The following is a 20,975-nucleotide window of genomic DNA, read 5'->3' as shown; positions in this document are numbered from 1 at the left end:
CAGGAAAGCACTGGTGGAAGCAGAGGCCATCACAGAAGAAGCTCTTGGAAGTGTCTGAATAATTGCAGACGCTCTCCGCAGCTTTGATCCACGCTTCCAGTCAAACGTGACAAGATTTCTCTGATTTATTTACTGCAGGCTGCGCTGGCATTGTGCCATCCTTTGGGCTGGCAACCAGCTTCACAAAGCACTGTTCCGGGGCCGGTATTTTCTGTGGCTGCACAGCTGCTGCAGGTGCTGTGCTATAGGGGATCCAGGCTGGTTCAAGGAGCTAGAAAGCAACACGGATGCCTGTCACCTGTGGGAGCTCCCATGACATTCATTTCTATAGTCTAGGACTGGGCGGGTTTGAGATGATTCCAGATTTTTGTTCCAAAGGATGAAATGAAAGGCAACTCTTTGGAGCTTCCCAGCGTCGCCTTCTGTGCAACACTTCTCCCTTCCCGACGTTACAGGGCCTGGCTGTTTGTGCCTAAATTCTCTCCCCTCCAAAGGGAAAACCTTCAGGTATTAAGAGAGCTAAGTTACGATGTGCAATTCTTAAAAGTTATGAACAACAGTTGTCGCGGAGGACAAAGTATATTATGAAATAACTCAAAGGAGACAATTCTATTTTCAGCCTTATTTGAAATCTGCATATTGTAAGTAACAACAGTTAGTCACGCTGTAACAACTGCCATTACATTTAACAACTGTTGGCTAGGTCTTTTATTAAAATGATTTGTATTTGGCTGTAAGCGTTCGTGTCTCCCAACACGTCGAAGGTGGGGCTCTGCAAACCTCCATTCATCAGAACGCTACCATTAACTCACGCCAGCTGACGCAGGAAGGCAAACGCTGTCACCTATCAGAGGCTAGATAACACAGCTTTTTTTGCGCCGAAGAAGAGAATGGGGGACACACACCACCCCCACCCGCCGTTTGCAGCCCTTTGTAATTACAGTAACTACGAGGAAAGCCGCCGAGACCTGCGAAGGCAGACGTGAGCAGGCTGGCGACGCGCAGTGCCTTTCCTTACGCCACCACCCTCCCCTCCGGCTGCAGAACCCCCTGTGCCCGACAGCACCCTCCGTCGCCCACGCAGAGCGGGGGCCGTGCGTGGCGGCGGCGGCCGGCGGGGAGAGGCGCTGCCCCCGCCCCGGGCTCCTCCGGCGCCCCGCTCCGCTCCTGCCCCGAGCCCGACGCCCCGGCCGAAGCTCCCCGACGCTGCTCCTTGCTGGGCCTGTCAGGGCAGGAGATCGGGGGCTACGCTCCGAGGGGCACGGCCAGCGCCGCCCTCGGGCAAACCGGCGATTCCCCCCCCAGCTTCCCTCAAGCGCCGTCGCTTCGCCCCACCGCGCCCAGCTGTTCAACCCCCCGCCAAGCTCAGGTCCCTCGGCCCCCACCCAACCCTGCCCCGGCTCCCTACCTGATCGGCTGGGGGGGTCTCTGACGGGCGGCGGGGGCCTCTCGCTGGGCGGGGGGGGCAGGGGTCCGGAGCGGCCCCCCCCCGCCGCCGCCGCCGCCGCCGCCGCCGGGGGCCGAGGAGGACCCCAGCGAGATGTTCCTCTGGGGCAGCCGCGGCATCTCGTCGCTGCCGCCGGGGACGGGCGGGACGGGGGGCGGCCCCGGCCGGCTGGGGGGCGGCGGGGGCGCCGGGGCGCCGAGGCCGGGCCGGGGGGCGGAGGGTACGGGCGGCTTGCTGTTCTGCGGCGGCGGCGGGGGCAGAGCCGCCTCCCGGGCGGCCGGCGGCCGGTGCCCGGCGGGGGGCGGCGGCGGCGGCGGCGGCTTGTCCTCCGCCGGCCGGCCCGGGGTGGGCGGCAGCGGCGGCCGGCCGGAGAAGGGGGCCGCCGCGCCGGGGCCGGGCTGCCGGAGGGGCCCGGCCGGCCCCGCGCTGCGGCCGCCCGGGAACGGCGGGGGCGAGGGCCCCAGGCTGGGCTGCCGGCTCACGCCCGGCACCGGCGGCGACCCCCTGTTGTGCAGGCTGGAGGCGACGGGCCGGGGGGTGCTGGGCACCGGCGGCGGCGCGGCCTCGGGCTTGGAGCCGACGTCGGGCCTCGGCGGCGGCATGCGGCTCCTCTGCGGCTCGGGAGCGGAGGTCCGCGGCCCCGAGGGCGGCCCCGGGAAGCGCGGCGGGCCGGTCGGCGGAGAGAAGGGCTTGGCGGCTGCGGAGCGGCCTCCGGGCGGCAGGGCGGGCGGGCGGCCTCCCCCGGCATCTGCGGACAGGGGAGAGGGCATCAGCATCGGCCGGGCAGCGGCTTCGCCCGACGGCCTCCTGAGGGGCTGCGAGGACCGAGGGGCTGCGAGCACCGAGGGGCAGGGGCTCGGCCTCGACCTCGGCCTCGGCCTCGGCCAGGGGCCTGCAAGCCTTCGGGGCTGGGCGCCCAGGAACAGTTAGCAGCAGCTTTGGTAGCATCGGGGAACCGCTCCGGAGCAGCGGGTTACCTCCCGATAACAACGCTTATGAGGCACGACTCGCGAGGGAGCACCGTGGCCACAAGGTAACGCAACGGATGCGGCCTCTACGCAGCCAGCAGTAAGGTGGGGAGGGAAGAAATGGTGCACCAAGAACAAGCGCTTGATGCCATCAGCCCGGAAGCAAAGGAATCTTGGCTTTTAGATGATGCTTTACAACAGTCTGGCAAAAGGCTCTTTTCAGCCCTTTCTAGTAGCTGTTATCTAAGGATGTACTTGTGCTCGTCAGGAAGAAGGCAGCCAGCCTTGCAGTTGAAGAAGTACTGTTCTGTGATGCCAGGAACTTCTGTTTTAATACGAGTTCCCAAAATAAGATTGTGACGCAATAGAAAATAATACCAGCTCCGAGAGACTGTTTTGTACGGGTGCTGAAAAATTACGTTAGTCTATAAAATACATAAGATTCGTAACACCCTGCAACTCCCATTGCCCAGTCCCTCTTCGACAAGTGTGAAATCCTATGTCCTTAACCTTACAAAACTCACTGGCCCCAGATCGCCTTTGTTTCAAGGGGCATGAGGCTTTGGACAGCTGTTTTGAAGAAGAATGCAGTGCATGTCCCCAGACAAGCCTCCAGCTGCAGCCTGCGTACCAGCCAGCTGGGATGCCTCATGCGCTCCCTAAGTGGTAAATCATGCTGTTGTGGAGCAGATGTACTTTCCATTTGGAAAGTAGATCCTTTTTCCTGGTGCACAAAGGAGAATTAACCTGGAATCTTCTCAAGCTCCCCTCTGTCCCGCACACCCACAGCTAAGGCAGCACCTAGTCTGCCTGACTGTACTTTGCAGGTAGCAATTCAACTTTGCTGAGATCTTTAGTTTTCATCAATAACTAGTAGGATGGGTGGAAAGAGGAGTCTCACTTCTCCCTTGTAAAACCTAGTATTAAAACAAGATTCAAGCTGAAAATTAAGATTTCCTAAGAGCCTATTATATTTGAAGACTTCTTCAATCCCAGCAGGTAATTTATTGCAGTGCTATGAAGGTTTTAAGCAATGTCATTTACTTTTTCACACTGGAACTGCAAGGTGTTTCTTACCGGCATCTCGACTCGCAGCAGATCTGAGCTTTGGCATTCCTGCTTGAAAAAGGCCTCCAAGGCCAGGTGGTCCTCCACCACCGAAGCTCCCACCACCGGCACCACCAAAACCCCCGCCGCCGCTGCCACCGCCTCCTCCTCCAAAGCCACCACCGCCACCTCCACCAGGTCCTTTGGGTTCTGTTGGGAAAAAAATCCCCCACATTAGGCAGAGAACCGAGGCTGAGCCTGCGAAGTCATCTCTTTCATTAGAGCAGCGCTTGTAGCTGGGGGAAAATGGACGAGCTTTCAAAATACACAAGTCCTTGTTCAGGTTGGATCATTACAGCTACCATCACCACCACTATTGCACCATGGAAGAGGTGGTGCAATAAACATAGCCACTGTATTTTATTAAGCCATCACTTTTCTTTAGCCTGCTCTGGACTAGAAAGCTGAGAAACAGTCACTATGGAGGATTTGGAACTGAGCATGGATGGGACCTCTGAAAATATCATGTCTTTGTTAGCGTCTTTGTAGCTGCTTCCCATTTCTTCATACCTTTGCTCTCTTATCCTTCCCCTCCACTTCTCCATAAGCAAACCGAGAGGGCAATCTCAGGAAATGAGGAAGGAAGGACGAAGACAGAGGTGTCCTTCCTCCTGGAGGTGTCTCTGGTGATCACTTCTGGGAAGGCACAGAACTCTGTCACTATTGATGATGTTGCAACATATCTACTTACTTAAAGCCTAGTGTGGAAAAAGATTTCATTTCTGATTACTTTCCTGTAGGTCCAGAAATGCAGTGACAGGATCGTTAGCTGCTAATTTTTCCAATAGACAGGAATAATTTTAACAGCCCTCCGTTCCTCTCCCATTTCTCTCTAACGTAAATATTTCTGCTGTGACAACACTGAGATTCTGGAAGTAAAATGAAAAGTGTTTTCACAGCTACAAATACAGGGAAGAGCCCTGTTCATAGCATCACTGCAAAACGAGCAGGCCCACAGGTTGGCATATCTGTGGACATCAGCTCTCAGATGATGGGCTACATGGCTGAGGATCAATTACTTAATTTCTTGGCATCCTGACTTCTACAGCTTCGGGTGGGTAAAAATTTTACTGACTTCAAAGTAATAGAAACCTGTGGATGCATCAGATTGCACTTCTAATAATCCCACCCAGAAAAAAGGAGGAAGAATGTGTTCATGGGGGAATGTTTCACATCATCCTTCTCTTTTCTTAAGCATGTTAGCTCAGTTCAGTTCTGACTCACATAGGGTGTGAACCTCTGGAGAAATGCTGCTACTATGGTTTAGTCTTTCATCATGATTTGTTAATTCATGTAAACAATAGGCCACATCATTTTAATCTTACTTTTACCCCTCCTTTAATCCCCTTAATGCTTTTCTCCAGCTCATTACAATAGCTCGAACATGTAACTTTGCTTTCAGAGATAATACTCAAGTGTTTAAAGTATCTGGCTGACTGCAGGACTGTATCTGTTCTTTAATTATTCTTTATTGGTCACACTCCTTTGGGCATTTCCTTCTTTCCTCATTATCTTCCTATCACAGTCCAGCCTTTAATTGCATGGCCAGACCTCGACTGAGTTGTGTCACATTTGCTAATCAGTCTGTAGAAGTGTCTTCTCTCCCTAGGCTATAAAGGCTGTTCCTCCTACGCAGCAGGCCCTTGCTCCTCGCTCTTCTCCTGTTTCTATTCTGTCTTCCCAGTACTTTTGCTACATGGGCTTTTCCAGCCTCCTCTCAACACTTGCTGAGATGTACAGTGCACAGCTGGATGGAGACCTTGTCTCCATTCAAGTAAGTGGAGCAGCTGCCTTGTGCCAGAGCACTGCCAGGCAGGCTGAGCAACAAGGCTCAGCCAAAAAGCTCACACCCCTGAGTCATTCCAGAAGTGGCAAAACTGCGTGCAGCCGTGACACACAAATGGGGCTGTGGCTCCTGGTTCTGGTTTTGTTTTAAGTGGTACTGGGGCCATTAACAAGCCAATGGTGTCGTGCCAGGGGTGCCTTTATTTTTATACTGTTTATGCGAAAGCAGAGTCTGAAATTCCACTTTATTCTCTGTGCTGTCCTCAGTTCTGACAGGGTCTTGTTTGCCTGATCTGCTGCAGCTCCTCAGCAGAGGTCCTAGTTGGGTTTGCATAGTTTTCTGATTTAAGCAAACGAGAAAATAAACTGCTTTATGAAAGTCAGCAAACAAATTAACACTCGCATTTCATAAGTAATACTTGATTTCTCAGCTGACTTAATCCATGATGAACAGAATTTATTTTTATGCATGCCAGCTGCTGGCATTTTATTTTACTTACTTGTCTCATGGCAGTTCAGCTGATGATATACAAAATAATTTTCTGCATTCAGGTACGTAGAACCATTCACGCATACAGAAACTCCAACATGCAGAATCATACTTACTGTCTAGAATCGGAGCACTTCTGTCATTAGTAACAGTCTTCTTTAGCTTTTTTCCTTTGGTAATATCAGACAATAGAGCATTTCGCCCTGCTTGTTCTGACCTGCTTAGGGATGGCTTTTCAGTATTTGCCTGCAAAATAAAATTAAGAATGAGGAGGAAAAATAAACCTCAACTTCTAGCTACAAAGCTCTGCTCAAATATGGTAGTTACTTGAGAGCTCAATTTGTGTTCTAACAGCACTGGAGTGGGTAGCACACCACGTCTGGTACGTCTGGTTTTGTGAATGATGTTATAGGTAGCTGGCCTTGCTACTGACTTGAGGCCCCAAACACTGCTGCTATTCTAACCCACACTACTCACTGGAAACAGAACAGTTTTCTCCGAATTCACATTTTTTTTAAACTCAAGATTTAGAGTCTCTGATCTTTTAAAGCCAAGGCACATCTGTAGCAAATTGCCATTTTGGAGACTAAACAAGAACAGACTACACACATAATTTGATTACACAAAAAGGTGGACATTCTTCAAAGTTGTAGTGAAAACTCCTAATATACAAATTCTGGATAAATCAGATGAAACATGGATCTTTATCTACTATTTTAGTTTTGATAGAAATACTTTAAAATGGCAATCACAACTTCAACAATATAGACCTCTTCAAATAGACCCAATAAAACCTTTAGATGCATAAGGTTTTTCTCAATGGTCCTCTTTTTCAGTTTGTTTTGGTGACACAGTTTTTCAAGGAAGAACCAAAAAAAACCCCCAAACATACACATATATGTGTGTGCGTGCGCGCGCACACACACACACATATATATGGTTATTTCTTCTAGGAAATGGTTGTTCCTGAAAAGCTTTCTAACTTAGCAGATCAGTGTTATGGAAATTTTCTGAAAGGTGGTGAGAGGTGCCATGGAGGGACCAAGCACAGAGTCCATATCTTGCTTGTGGTGGAAAATGAAGGAAAGACTCTTCAGCGGCACAGCCCGACGTATCTGTGCAACCAGCTAGGGTTTTGCTATGAAAATACCTGAGTACTTTACAATGGCATTTCAAGAAGCCTTTTTCTTTCTTGTGAGGTGAGAATCTTTCAGTGAGGTGGCTGACCATCGGAGGGCAAACACAGCACAAACTCTATTTCGTCTTAGGCTGACTTAGGTCCGATGTAGTCTCGCCCACTATGCCGTGCCAGCAGTGGATCCTGTGCTCATACCACAGGCTGGCCAGGGCAGCTGTGCTGGCTATGAACTATCCTTACCAAATTTAAACAATAGGATTGATTTTTTTCCGGCTCGGGTCATGTAAGTACTAGAGTAGAACAAGGGAGAAGGTGAGAGTACATGGCTGGAGAAGGGCAAGGGGAGAGCAAGACTTCAATTCTCCTGACTTAGACAAGCTGTTGAGGAGCTGTGCCTCGCCACCCAGGATCCTTACACCAGATCAAACCACCAGTGTGGGAGGAAGAGGAGGAGGGAGAGTCAGTGTGGCTAGTGACATACATATGGGCACTGGAAGGGAGTGGAAGTGATAGTCCCTCTTGTAGGATCAATTATCAACTGTAAACAAAATGTCAGAGAGCTTTCCCCAAATATCATGCATACCCTTGTCCACACCTCAGTGCCTCTGGACGTCCCGCTCAATATGACAAGCAGCAACAGAGGACAGTGTACACGGTACATTTACCTCCTGTAAAACTTACCAAGGCCAGAGTTGGGGGGGGAGGGGGAGCTGGAGGGGGAGGCACGGGCATGATGGAAGGCTGAGCTCCGTCTGGTCTTGCTAAGAAACCTGTATAGCAAAACACAGAAACACACAAGGCCCAGAGATTAATACATCTTAATAGATAAATTTCTACTCCGCTAAAAAACATCCTTGCAGCTAACAGGTTTATCTGCTACGTTTTCTAAGTCTAAATAGTCTGTAAAAAGCACTTCACGTTTCATTGTATGGAAACCAGCTGCATCCTTAAACAGGGGCTCCCTACATGATCCCCATTGCCATACAAACTCACAGAGATACATATCCAGTTTTGCACACGTACGCAACCCGTGCATTGCTATGGCAATGCACAAAAATGGAATCTTGTTCCTGTGGAAGTACTTGAGGATAATCCCATAGATACACCATCAACCCTTACTTCAAGAAGGCATCATCTCTTTAAGATCATACTCAGAAAGAGATGCTGACCTTTTAAAGCCCTTAAATTGCTTGAAGATAGACACACACGCACACACACACTGTTATGGGTAGGGTAGAACAGCAGAACTCTAGGAAAGACTCATGCTTCTTCCTTTCTCCCTGCTCGCTCTGAAGACTCCAAGCTCCATCATCACCTCTGAATGCACCTTCCTCCTCCTCAGGAGCAGCTCACACAGCCTTGCTCTGTGCACTTTCCCAGGGGAGGAAGAGGAAGCAGGCAGCACAGCCTCTCAGCCGCAGGCTGCTGCAGAGGGAAAAGCCTAGCTGCCAAAGCTCGGGCTTCCCTGCTGGAGACCAGGCTCCTGTTTTTCCCCACCCCAAGCAGAACTTCCACCCTAGGGCAATCCTAGGAGGGTCACACCTGAGATGTACAACTTCATTACAGCAAAAATATTAAATGATAAAAAAGAAAGGACAAGCATCGAGGAATTTTTTTCAAGTCACAAGGGCTTTTTGTGGCATTTTGGCACACTGCTCGCTAGAACTGTGCCTATCAGAGGCTCCAGGGGTTTTCTAACGGGGGCTGTGGCATTTCGGGATGTGCTTTGCTCTTGCCCATTCACCTGAGCCAGCTTTAGTAACAGTGATTTGCCACCATTTATATAATGTTTGCACAAGACAGGCAAACACAATGGGAATAGGAATAAGGGTTATTCTCCAGACAACCCTAGGCTGATGGCCAAGTTCCCCAGGGCAGTTATTTACAAGAATACACAGCTCTTACTTTCTGAAGTCACTTAATTGTTTTTGATAAAACCAAGGAGAAGCGTAATAGCACAGTATGTGCCAAATAGCACAGTATTCATGCTAGGCGCACTACCCTTTACAGTTTAAAGAAGCGTTAGGAAAATATTCTGAATGGAACAAAGTGACATTTGCAGTGAGGGTTTGAGGTGAGTCACCACCTACAAAACCTGTAATGGCTCTGAGATGATCCATGATATGTGTGTGAGGAAAAAAATGATTAGAGGTACAGATTTATCTCATCAGATGCTCATCCTTCGAAAGAATTAGAATACAGCTATAAACCCCTCCCCCCAAAAAACCAAACCAACCAACAAACCTGCTGAGCTACCTTTCTCAGAAGAAAGCTTTTCTGAAATAAGACTTTGATGGATTTTGTCTAAAGTCTTTAGGGAGGAAAGGGCTTGGAAAGGAGTTGGACACATCACCGCTCGCTCTGGCTGACTAGAAAAAACCATGGAGTTCAAAGTGGCGTGAGGCACTACCACTGTCTCTAGTGTTTGCAGGTTTTCTTCTCCTGTACTGCAGAAACTGTTTCTCTTTCCGGTTACTGTGAAAGAGCAAGCAGAGCAGAGGGGAAGCTGGCAGATGGACAGACTGACTGACAAAAAGGAAACTGTGCGAAGCCAAGCCTGTGCAGTGCTGCGCAAACACATGCGTCCGCAAAGTCCTGCAGATGGACCAGTGTGCTCTCATCCGTCCCCTGGTGTGTTACTGTGCATCTGATGGTGTCTCCCGAGAAGCACCAGCTTCACATTCAGAGGATCTGCTTGAATTCAGTTATATTCCTGTCTTCTGTATTTCTAGCTCTCAGTCGTTACATAAAACTCTGCACAAAGCCCTATCATTTCCCGATCTGTTTATCCTAAATGCAATATTGGAAATCTGAAGCCTATTAAAAGCACCAAGACTAATGCTGCTTTGTTCTTCAGCTTCCTGTTTAAAAAAATAGTCAACAGGAAAATTATTTCTTACAGCAGACCGCAACCATCCGGTTTCTTAACACAGTCTTTTCACAGCTGCAGTTGTCTCTAGCATAACTGTGGCATTAGGCTATTTCACCAAGCTCTTAACTCCTTCAACTGATTAAAAAGAGAAAGAGAAATTCTGCTCTCTGCACTGCTTTGATGAGAGGCCAAAGCAGTCTGGATAATGCACCGTGAGTCTCCTCGACATTCCATGTGCCATGGGAAAGTTTCTGGAGCAGGCAGAATAAAATTTGGTTTGATATCAGACTTTTAAATGAGTTCCTTAAGACAGCTCAGACCTGAATGCAGCAAGTGAGCCAGCTGGTCTGTGAAGCGCTTTCTCTAAAAAGCAGTATTTTTACAAATGCCATAACTTGTCTACCTCCCTGTCAGTTAAGCGATTGCTTTCTGCATGCTTGTGGTGGTCTGGTCTACTTTTTTTTCCTTTCAACTGGGTTGGTTTAGATCAGCTTCTTAAGGAATTGGTGCGGACAGAGGGGAAGGTATCACTCGAAGCCTGAGTTCTCTAAGGGGAAGCCACCACCCATGAACACATCCAGCCCCTCCAAAATCCTCCCTGCACACATTATTTGCAAGGAGGTAAGGGGGAGAAAGGCTCTGGGTGCCCCCTCTTTCCCTATCCCATATTCCAGAGGGATGACATCCTCTGATTTACCTGTAGTCACCAGCAGCACACTAGCTAGTACCTCTTCTGGTACTGAAGGGCTTTCTCAACAGGACCGGAGTGGAGATTAAGTACACAGCTGCACACTGTGAACTTAGCATTTAGCTACTGCTGAACAAGCCCTGTAATCCCCAGGGCAGTTAGCAGGGGGGGCTGGAAAATGGCATTTTGGAAGCACAGGACAAGCTTCTGTAATAGGCCAAACTCAGGCAGAACTGGCTTGAAGTTTAATGCAAGCATCCCGCAGAGTTGTTTACTCATGATGTTCTAGAGCACACACTTCCTTTAGGAGCCATCAGAAAAAAGATGATATGGCATGACTCAGAGACTTGTGTGCCTGCACACAAAAGTATAATACATACACTTACAGAGCCAGTAGAACACCCTAGTTTGTAAAATTTTAGCGTAAAACGTAAGTTATGATACTACTTCACCCTTTCTTTTGTCACACTCTGACTCTGCTTCTGCTGCTGATCAGAAACTCAAGCTGAAACTTTGCAGCAAGAAACAGCACTTCTGTCTTTGAAGCTCTGACTCCCTCTTGCTGCTTGGTTGTTAGATTTTGTACAATCTATTTCTTCAACTTTTTGTAAGCAAAAAAAAAAAAAAAAAGGCGCTCTCTGGATTTTTAAATTTGATCACTATAAGCCTGTAGGAAGAATAATAATGTACTTGATGCAGCGACCTGGGGGCTTGCCCACACAGCACAGGGCAGCGCTGGGGCCGACCCTTGGGATGAGCAGCACCTCTGGGGCTGCAGAACCAAAGCAGCTGAGTCAGCACAATGCTGAACTTGAATTCCGCAGCTGCTTTGTTCATCACTAATTCGCAGGATCACTGTTTTGCACAGAGCATAGAGATGTTCTAAGATGTTAAGCGTAACTCTGCAATTAGAGGAAAGCTTTGGTTACGGTCCTACACTTCAGCAATCGACTCGGTTCATTATTTGCTTTTGGTCAGTGGGAAAGAGCCGGATTGAAGAAATGGACATCATGTTCAATTGCTAACAGCCGACACTATAAAATACCTAAAATAGTGACTGATCCACCCAGTAATCAATTTTACCTACCAAATCTGTTAACAACCAAGTTGCTGATAACACTTGGTGCTGCAGGGTATTGAAAAGGAACCAATTTGAAAAGACCAAGGCTGAAGGCATATCAGTACTTTGAAAGCCAGGACACGTGCCCTTGCATATTTTCTAGGCAGTAGTGTAAATTGTAACAGCTTTTGAGAAGCTATACGGAAATGTTATATCTAGACGAGTATTGGTGGTGCAACAGAAAGGACTATGGTAACTAACCCACACACGTACTACCGCAGCGTCGGCCCTGGAGCCCCAAGCAAACACAAAGGTCTGTATTGTCAGCAAGAGAGAAGGATTTCCACAGCCGGCAGCAGCGTCGGCAGCTGCTCTCCCGCTGCGAGGCAGGCGCCAGCAGCACCACGCACGCTGCCGTTTCCTCCGGAGGTCCAGCCCTGATCCGATGGGGGCTGCCATCGCCGTGAGCAGGCACCCCACCACAGCCCTCACGCTTGCTCTGCGCCGCCTCCGCCACGACCCCGGTGCCAGGGCAGCCTGCCTGCAGACCACGGGCAACCTTCGCGAGAGGGCTGTGCGCGCAGCCTGCATCTGCTGTCTTTTAAGAAAGTCACGCCAGCTGTTAGCAAACGAGATGCCCCAGAGCTGCCTGCCGAATCCCAGGTAAATCATACGATCCGAGCTGGGTAAGGAAGCTCTGATTTTTGCAAGCCACCAGGCACACCCGGCAGTCGCTATCAGAAAAGGTATTAAACACGACGATATGCAACGCATCGTGGGAAAACCGAATTTAATTTAAAAACCAAAACAGAGGAGAGAGAAAGTATACGTTGCATTCTGCAAAGAGCCCCTTGCTCCATGAAGTAATCCATGAAGAGCAATAAGCAAAAGCGGCACTAAGCTGAATTCCGTCAAACACAACTTCTGGGCATTTCAGATTTAATTTGGTACTTCAGAAATCATTTCAGGAGCATTACAAATGCTAAAAAGAAATGTGACGTTTAACGCAGGGTGGACAGTGTGAACAACTGGACTGCAAGTGCACTGTTTGCATCTAGTCAGCCATTTTGAGCTGCTTCGAGGTGCCCCCTCTTAAACACATTGAGTCAGAGGCAGACGGCTTGCTGCGGTTAATCATTTCCTGCATGATTAATTTCCAAGCAAAAAAAGAGGAAGGAACAAACAACTGTAGAAATAAAATAGAACTGATAGAACTTCTGGGGAAAATAACCCAAAGTTGCCCATTAAAATGCTGATTGGCCCTCTATGCAAAAGGACCTAACTTTCAAATCAGTATTGATTTGGTTCTTTCAAAATGCATTACTTCCTGCTAATGAAAGTAGGGAACATTTTTAAAAATCTGAATTTGAGGAAATTGGGCTAGGTTACCAAGTACTTTGGTAAGGTAGCTCTCAAAACAAAAAGGACAACTAACTGTAAACACATTACAAAGTAGTTGGAAAATCATTTAAAATCAGCTTCATACAGACCACAATATTTTTTCATTTCTGTTTTTTAGCAGAGTCCAGAACTATTAAACTGTTTTTATAAAAAGTGTTACCAAGATGTCATGAAATTTGTTCAAGTCCCGCTGCTCCCCCCACTTTCCTCAGTGGACCCAAGTCATCAGTAAGTCTACATGTCCCATGTTCCACCACCGTATCCTCCAAAGGCCATAGGGGCTCTCTGCTTTCAGAGAGCTGGTGCGGGAGTGCAGCAAGGTGTGGGTGAGAGCTTTAGAGGATGCTGAAGACACTCCTCCCGTGCAACACCATGCGAGTAAATCCCATCCAAAAAAATCAGGTATTTTTCTTCTTCTCTTTTTATAAAAGTTTCTAAATATGTAGAGACCTATAAATAAATATACAGATAGATGGTTTTAAGCCCCTAAAGAATTCAACAAGGGCACCAAACCAAACCTAGTACAGCATGAAGCTACCTGAATATACTGAAGAGGAATTCCCCTGCAGGATGAAGAAAGAATATTTAGGAGACTTTCTGGCCTCAGTCACTCACACACAGAGCAGTGAAAAGCCTGACAGGTGCAGAAGTAACCTGATACAAGTTTTAATTGAGACACGGGGGGGGGGGGGGGGGGGGGGGGGGGGGTTTGCTGTGTAACCGCCCTATACTCAGCAGGAGAGCCTGGACTTTCCTCCTCCTAACTGGGATAAACCTTTTGAAGCCAAGGAGCTCTGGAGGAAGAAAGTGACACCTAAAATGTTACTCTCAGTATTTTTGGGTCCTTTAACATCAGTGACTGGTCTTTTAAGGATGGTTTCTGGCTGAAACGACACTTCTTTTGGTGCAGGGATTACAAGACTTTGTGGCCTGAGAAAGGACATTCAAGGGGGTGAGAATGCAAATTGTCCTGTCCTGTCTGAAGGAAGCCATGGTAGCGAAAGGAGGCACTAACGTTTCACCCTTAAAACCACTTGCAGAGATCTGGACAGCCAAAAGACAGACCAACAGAGGAGAAGTTACTTTGGATGCATGACACCCAGGGAAATTCTGGGGAGCTGCTGCTGCCAGAGAGAGGAAGCCAGCTTTATTTGGGACTTTTCGCATTTCAGAGAAACTCTCCACAGTACCTGAAATGAGTGGTATGACTTTCCACCCAGACTGAAAAATGCCATCCCCTACGCAAAATGCCAGTGCAGAGAAAGCGGCCGGTACCAGCAATGGCAGAAAGCTCTTGCCCGGACCCCAAGTCAGACCTTCCTTTCTCTTTCCACAAATGGCCCTCGGGGGGGGGTGATGGATGGTAGGCTTCATTCATGGGCACATGCGTAAAGTGGATGAGGTCTGTGTGGCCCCAAAATAGGACTTAGCCCAACCTGAATGACACACAGGAGCTGACAGGAACAGGAAGATCTGCCACGGGGAACTGTGTCTTTACAAACTTGGCAGTGACCGACTTGGGGGATGCAACGCCATTCTGCTACGGTCAGGGGCCAAAAAGGAGAGAAGAGGAAAGCAAGAGCCTGGAGGTCTCTGGCAGGAGTGCACTGGGCATTCCTGGGGAAGAAACACGTGTCAGGCCAGTATCACAGTGAGCATTTTTTCAGCCCTACTTAGGCTGCAGAGAGATGATATATTTTTTGTTTTGTTTTGTTTTAGACATTCAATAAATTGCAGAGTTCTAATCTTTTACTGCTTACAACAGTGCAACTGAGCTATGTGAGAGGCGCAGGTGCTAGGGGGGTAGTGAGGAAAAGTAAGATAAATAACCACAACAGCAAACAAAGCACAAGACTAGTTAGAAAAAAAAAAGAGGATGTCGTGAGGTGCTTTCACGTCTCTGTACGTGTTATCCCAGGCACCCGCGCCCTGCCAACCCTATGGCATCTCCATCTTCCTCCACCCTTCATGCTCACCTCCCTCATCCCCGAGCACCCAGCCAAGTGCAGTGACTTTGCAGGCAGCACTGGCTGCAGCTCACACCGGGCAATTCCCCAGAGCCTTAAAACCCCCTAAACACTTTTGATCTACCTCTTACCATCACAGGAAAACTGTAACAAAGCAGGTTACTGGGGAGTGTCAGTGACAAGTGGACTATCAGACCACTGAGCCAGCACACAACTGTGGGGTCCATGACAAGTTGCATCCAGCAAACCTCATCTGTCAAAGGCAAGCAGGAGTTATATGGCGAAAATCCAGCGGCACTGCATCCATGGAAAATTACAGCTAAGAAATAGGCCGCTGTGGTGTCAGAATGTTGTTTTAATCCAAGTATTTTAAAAAGCTTTTTTCTTTTCAGTAACATATTTTTCAAGATATGCAGAGGATCATAGGCAATAGGTAGCTTTGGAGGACTGCTCCCAGTCACCAGTAGAGTCACTATTTGAAAGAAGCAGCAAAGCTTTTGGTCAGTTTAAGTGTTTGGATGTTGACTCGAGAAAAGCTGATAATGTGAGAGCAAATACACTATAGCAGAAAGTATCTCTCTGACTCACTGAAAACAGAAATTACTTCCATCCAACCCGTGCTCCTATAATTTCTTTCAGCCAGTGCTTCCAGAGATGTACAGAAATAGTCCTGTTCGCTCAGACTCTGAGAACTGGCTCACACCACCCGCCAGAGCGACCCTGCCCTGAGGAGCGGGACCTCGGCCATGCAGATGACGCCTGGAGCAAAGCCCCTGCACCAGGCACCACGGGAGGGAGCCTCGGTCGTGTTTTAAAACAAGTACCTATGTGTCATTCCTCAGTAGGAGGTCGGGGCCAAATGCAGCAGAGAAATCTAGAGTTACTGGGCTGTATCCCAGCCCTCGGGACAGGAGGACACAGCTTGAGACATCGCAACCTCCTACAGCTCCCTCCTTACTCCTGCCTCCCTGCCAAAAAATGAAAAGCCCTTCCCCCAGCCCCTCCACAAAGAAAAGCCCTACAGCAAACAGCTTCACCCTCTCTCCCAGGCAGAAGTGATGGTTAAGGACCGAGCTGATTGTGCCTGAGCTCTTACTTCCACCGTCCAGAGCGCAGCTGCCTGCAATATTCAATCATGTACCATCCAAGACAGCCTTTAGTCAACCCAAGTGTTTGAAACAACGCACCAGGCTGTGTTATCCTAGGCATGCTGCCCAACGCGGCCAATGAGGGATTCACCCGGGCCGGAGGCGACCTCAGCGTGCAGCCCTAAAGAAAGGGACCCTTGTAATGGTGCTCTGGAGAGGCTGTAGGGACAACCTCTCCACATAGGGACAACATACGTGGGGCAACAAGGACCTGATGTCTCTCTTCATTGTATTCCCTCGCCTGTTCCTCCTTGTGAACGTTTTGTGTTCACAAACTACTGTTCCTAACACATAGACCAAGATCTTCTCTCCGATGGGGCTGCTTTTTCCAGTGTCTCATTACTGCTGAGGTGATCACTCAGTGTCATGTGGCTTGTTCAGCAGCATGCGCTTTGCTGCACAGCGTTCTCCCCAAAACTTTAGCCATCTTAAGCTCTAGGAGCTGTTAGTAGGGTGACCAGGCTAGTTCAGAAATAAAGGATTTCTGAGCATTGCCTCTAGCTCACTGGGTCCTGAATCAGAAAAAAAGCATTGCAATAAGTTGGAAAAAGTCCTGAAGAGCAGGACCCTTTCCACCAGCTTATCCTCACAGCGTGGCACCGCTCAGCTCTCCGACCGGACAGGGTCATTTGTGGCTTGACGGTGGCAGGCAGCCTGCGCAGAGAGGCAGGCGGAGGGCAGGAAGGGATGTCTCCCACACCCCAGGGGTGGAAAGGCACGGGCTGGGCCTTGGAGTCCCCAGCTTGTTACCACGGGAAAATAACTTTAGTTCATGTTAGTGTCCCCGCCTTTTGCCTTTCCACCTATTGCTCCATTGGTTTTTTTTGAGGCTGCTATGGGTCTGACCACTTGTTTCCTTTCTATAGCATGAAAGCAATTCTGCCATTTGAATCAAATTGACAGAATTCTGGAAGATTTTTTTTTTTCCCCTCTCTCCACTGTTTTCTAGCACAACAGGCCAAAAAAGTATCAGGAATTAGTATGAATGGTTTTTTTTGGACACTTGAGCTGTTGCAACTTTCAGCCAGCATGGAAAGAAGTCATAGGAACCAAATTTAGTGAGCGAGCCCTGGGATTTTGCTGGTGGTCTTCTGCTCACCTCAGTTGCCCACTGGCGTGCCATGGGTCCTCTTCACAGCAGCTGTTATAAGGAGAGGGACTTCTCTCTGCAAATCCTGAAGGTGGGATGAAAAGAGCCTGTTTCGAGCCACAGGTTACATCCTGGGAGCTCTAGAACATCCCACGCCACATCCTTTCCGTGCCCAGGGCACTAAATTAATAACGTTGTGACCTGCGTAATGCCATTGCTGAAACTGTGTTCATTCACCTTTCTCTTCTGACCAACAGGATGACATGAAGCTGTAGTCAAAAGCATTTTACTATAATGAAGGCATACAGAAAAGGATCAAGGCGCTGACACACTGTCAGATTATTCTACTTCTCAGTAGGTGTAGGTTTAGAATTCAGTTGGCTTCAGCATTCAAATAGGCTTTTTTAACATAAAGTGTTTTCTTCATCACCATCAGCTAAGTCTTACTAAACCTGCAGTGAACTGTGACTGGTCTACTAAAGCCAGCATCTATAAAATAATATTAAAATAGCAACTACCTCTGAAGGGGAAATCTGAGGCGTATAAGGTCCAGACATGTGGAATTCATTTAAAACACCATTTTCCAATCCTTCTCTCTTGTAAATATTGCAATATTCCTATAAGAATGTTGAAAAACTACAGTGCACAGAGATTAGTTCAGATTTCACATCAAAAGCCCAAACAAAATGTTAAGCGGCCTGGGCAGTCAGCAGGGAAAGAGCAACTACACAAGCAAGAGTGCATTAGTTTTTACAGCCCAGGTGTCGACATGAATTAGAGAGTAACATGAATACCTGTCATTAGAGCCACAATCAAAGACTGATCTGCCCCGAGTGTAGGAAAAACAAAACAAAACCCAGCCCCAGATCTTCATAATGTAAGGCAGCCTGCTCCGCCAAAGACACTTCAGAAAAACGAATACCACCTCAGAGCCAGGTTACTGTCAATAAAAGCCTCGGTTCAGTGCGGTAAGCCCCATAAATCAGTTTTGTGGGAAAGAGGCAATGAGGTCTGGTAGAGATTTTAATTAAAAAGAAAAAAAAATTATTTTCCATTCCAAAAGTTAATTTTGGATGATTTGAGGCTGCAAAGTGCCGAGACTCCAAACCTCCACTAAACGGGGTGGAGGTGGAGAGTCTGATTTTACTCTCAGAGTTCGTGGAAAGGCTCAGGCCAGTTTTCAGAGGGGGCTGGATGAGACCCATTGTACCTTATGACTTTGCTGAAAGTGTTTGAATTATTTGGGATGATCAGACTTGAAGATTAAGAAGACTGCATCCTGCAAAGTCCCTTGACGTTCTCTGCTGTGCAGGGGTTTGCACTGTAGCTCGGGGTTAGTCATTAAACCAAATCATTCGTGAGGCACTGAATCATATTTGCACATAAGTAATGAATTTGAGGAGTGTCACAGACAGCAATCAAAGTTGGTGTTGGCTCCCACAACACTATCTTTTGGATGCAGAAGGCTGGTGGAGCAAGGACCACAGCCACAGTCTGCACAGAGATGCCATCCCTTGTATTCAGCACTGCGGGCATCTTGCTTCATGAACGTGAGGAGAGCAACTGGCAAGATAAACTGCCATCTGTCTCAAAGTACCGTGACCTACTGAAAAACTCCCTGTAACTTTCCCTCTGGGCCCTGCTCACAGACCACAAACTGAATAGAAACTCACATCAGACCTTACAAACTGACTAGATACTAAACGAGGACTCATTCTGCATATGACTTGTATCCTCTGTGTTCGCAAACTGTCTCTGACCTCCGATGCAAAAAACTATATAATAACATTTGATCTGCCATTTAAATGCTTATTTCAGTAACATGATCAGGGAAAGTTAAGTTCTTTGTTGGCTCTGCTAGGCTGTTACAAAACAATCACTTTTTTATAATTCACATTCCCAAAGGAATTAAGGCAAGTTTGCAAATAAAGCAATGGAAAATTTTCACCTTACTGAGGTATAAATGAATATACACAAAATATACCATTACTCTGCATACTACAGAGTTTTTGGTATTTACTATGATCGGTATTTTATCATAGATCCTCCTCTGAGAATAGCTACAAAATGGAACTCTTTTTTACATGATTTATATAATAACTAGCTTACAGTAATTAAAAACGCGTACCACTTTCAAAGCCCCAAACCCCTGACATATGTGAAGCTGGGCAACGTACGCTGCGTATCTGCACATGCAGGGAGTTGGACGATAAAGTGTCCATTTGCACAAGCAATCAAAGCAACTCACAGCATCCGTTCTTGCTCGCTTGGAAGAGGGCCTCTGCCCTCTGAGGTTTGGCCTGCTGTGTAGCTCATACTGCGTCTCAGAAAGCTTTCAGATGGGCTGCTATGGTTTCAGTAATTATTTTTAAAGGTTCTCGGCAATATAAAAACAAATCTGTGGAAGAGATTTTAAAATCAGGATGGAAGTAATAAAGGGGAGGGAGAAGAGGAGGCAAAAAGTAATCTGAAACAGAGGGTCTGCTTCAGCAAATAACTCCTCCCCTCCCCAAACTCAAGGACTTCAATCACCCCTTCTTCATGTTGGAGCCAACCTTAGCTCACCCCAGACTGCTCGGATACCGTGGCCAAAAGGTGATGATCTTTTCAAAAGGGTCTACAAAACTGTAGAAACTGCATCCAAAGCAATAAAAAACAAAAAGCAAAATAAAACCCAAGGTGAATTAAGGATAAGAGATTCATCTTAATCTTAAATATCCTACCGTACATATTTTGGTTTGAAATGGATTCACTGAGAAACAACAAAGAAAAGCAACGTTGTTACTGAAAACACATTATTTCACATGCAAATTTACATGATCACCTAGTATCCTGGCAGTACTGGCAAATGATGTCTTGTTCTAATACATATTAAAAACCAAGTCCAAGATGTTATGTTCCTGCACCACCAGATTATTTGCCTGGTTGGAATCCAGCAAGAAACTTCTGCAGCTTACTTCAGAGAAATAGACAGAGGAAGCAATACATTACTGCTATTAAAAATTGTTCAATAAGGCAACTAAAAAACTATCTTTAGATGGCTTGTTCAAAACTAACAGACCAGATAACCATTAAGTAAAGTAGATTGAAGGTTGCCATCATCTCTATATTGTTTGGTTCTTTGTATCATGTATAAAATCTACTAAATCAGACCATCTTTTTCTCTATTTTAAAAAACACAGATTTTATAACATACCCATATTAATCATGTTGAACCACCACCTTTATTACTACAGCAAGAAAAGCTTAATTTTAAAAGCCTAATTTTTTCATAAAAGTGAAATAATGTATCAGCTGTCCTCAGCTGATAGCAACTGCTCTAGTCTCACTCCAGACCTACGAAGTCTTCTACCAGAGGAAGATATGGTCCAAAAGTAGTAATGCGACCTGTATGATAAATGATGAGGGCTGCCAGTTGAAGCTCTAGGGCTAAAGCAGACTACCAGCAGGGAAGACGAAGACTTGTCTTTTCCTCCCGCGATACTGAACCACTGAATCCACCACATGCCTTATTCTGAGCTGACCAGCACTTTCCCCGCCTCCAAGACCCGTTACTGGACGAAACGAACTGCTACCTAATGGAAATACGTAAAGCAACCCTGCAGAGGAATTCCTGCTCTAGACTCGCTGCTTAGGAAGAGCAGCTCCAGAGCAAATTGGTGGTTTGGTTACCGCCCTGCAGAAGGTCACCTCCAAGCCAGGGACCAACCGGAGGGACGGGGTGGAGGAGCAAAGGCAGGAGGGGGCTTGGAGACACCCTCTCTCTCTGCCAGCCTGGAGATGAGTTGCAGATCATCCTCCTGAACAGAAACCA

General features: G+C 47.6%; 1 protein-coding gene across 1 annotated transcript in view; it reads right to left on the bottom strand.

Moving 5' to 3' along the window:
* WIPF1 (WAS/WASL interacting protein family member 1) overlaps positions 1-20,975 on the bottom strand; it is a 49,755-nt gene that overhangs the window by 9,648 nt on the left and 19,132 nt on the right. The window contains 5 exon segments of the mRNA XM_049830419.1: positions 1,409-1,514; positions 1,516-2,195; positions 3,493-3,672; positions 5,914-6,043; positions 7,617-7,705. Of these exon segments, the coding sequence (XP_049686376.1) occupies positions 1,409-1,514; positions 1,516-2,195; positions 3,493-3,672; positions 5,914-6,043; positions 7,617-7,667 (1,147 nt within the window). The 5' untranslated portion in view covers positions 7,668-7,705.

This window comes from Accipiter gentilis, chromosome 1, assembly GCF_929443795.1.
Source record: "Accipiter gentilis chromosome 1, bAccGen1.1, whole genome shotgun sequence".
Taxonomy (NCBI): Eukaryota; Metazoa; Chordata; class Aves; order Accipitriformes; family Accipitridae; genus Astur; species Astur gentilis.
The sequence above is the reverse complement of the archived record's forward strand: the minus strand, read 5'-3'. Positions and strand labels throughout refer to the sequence as shown.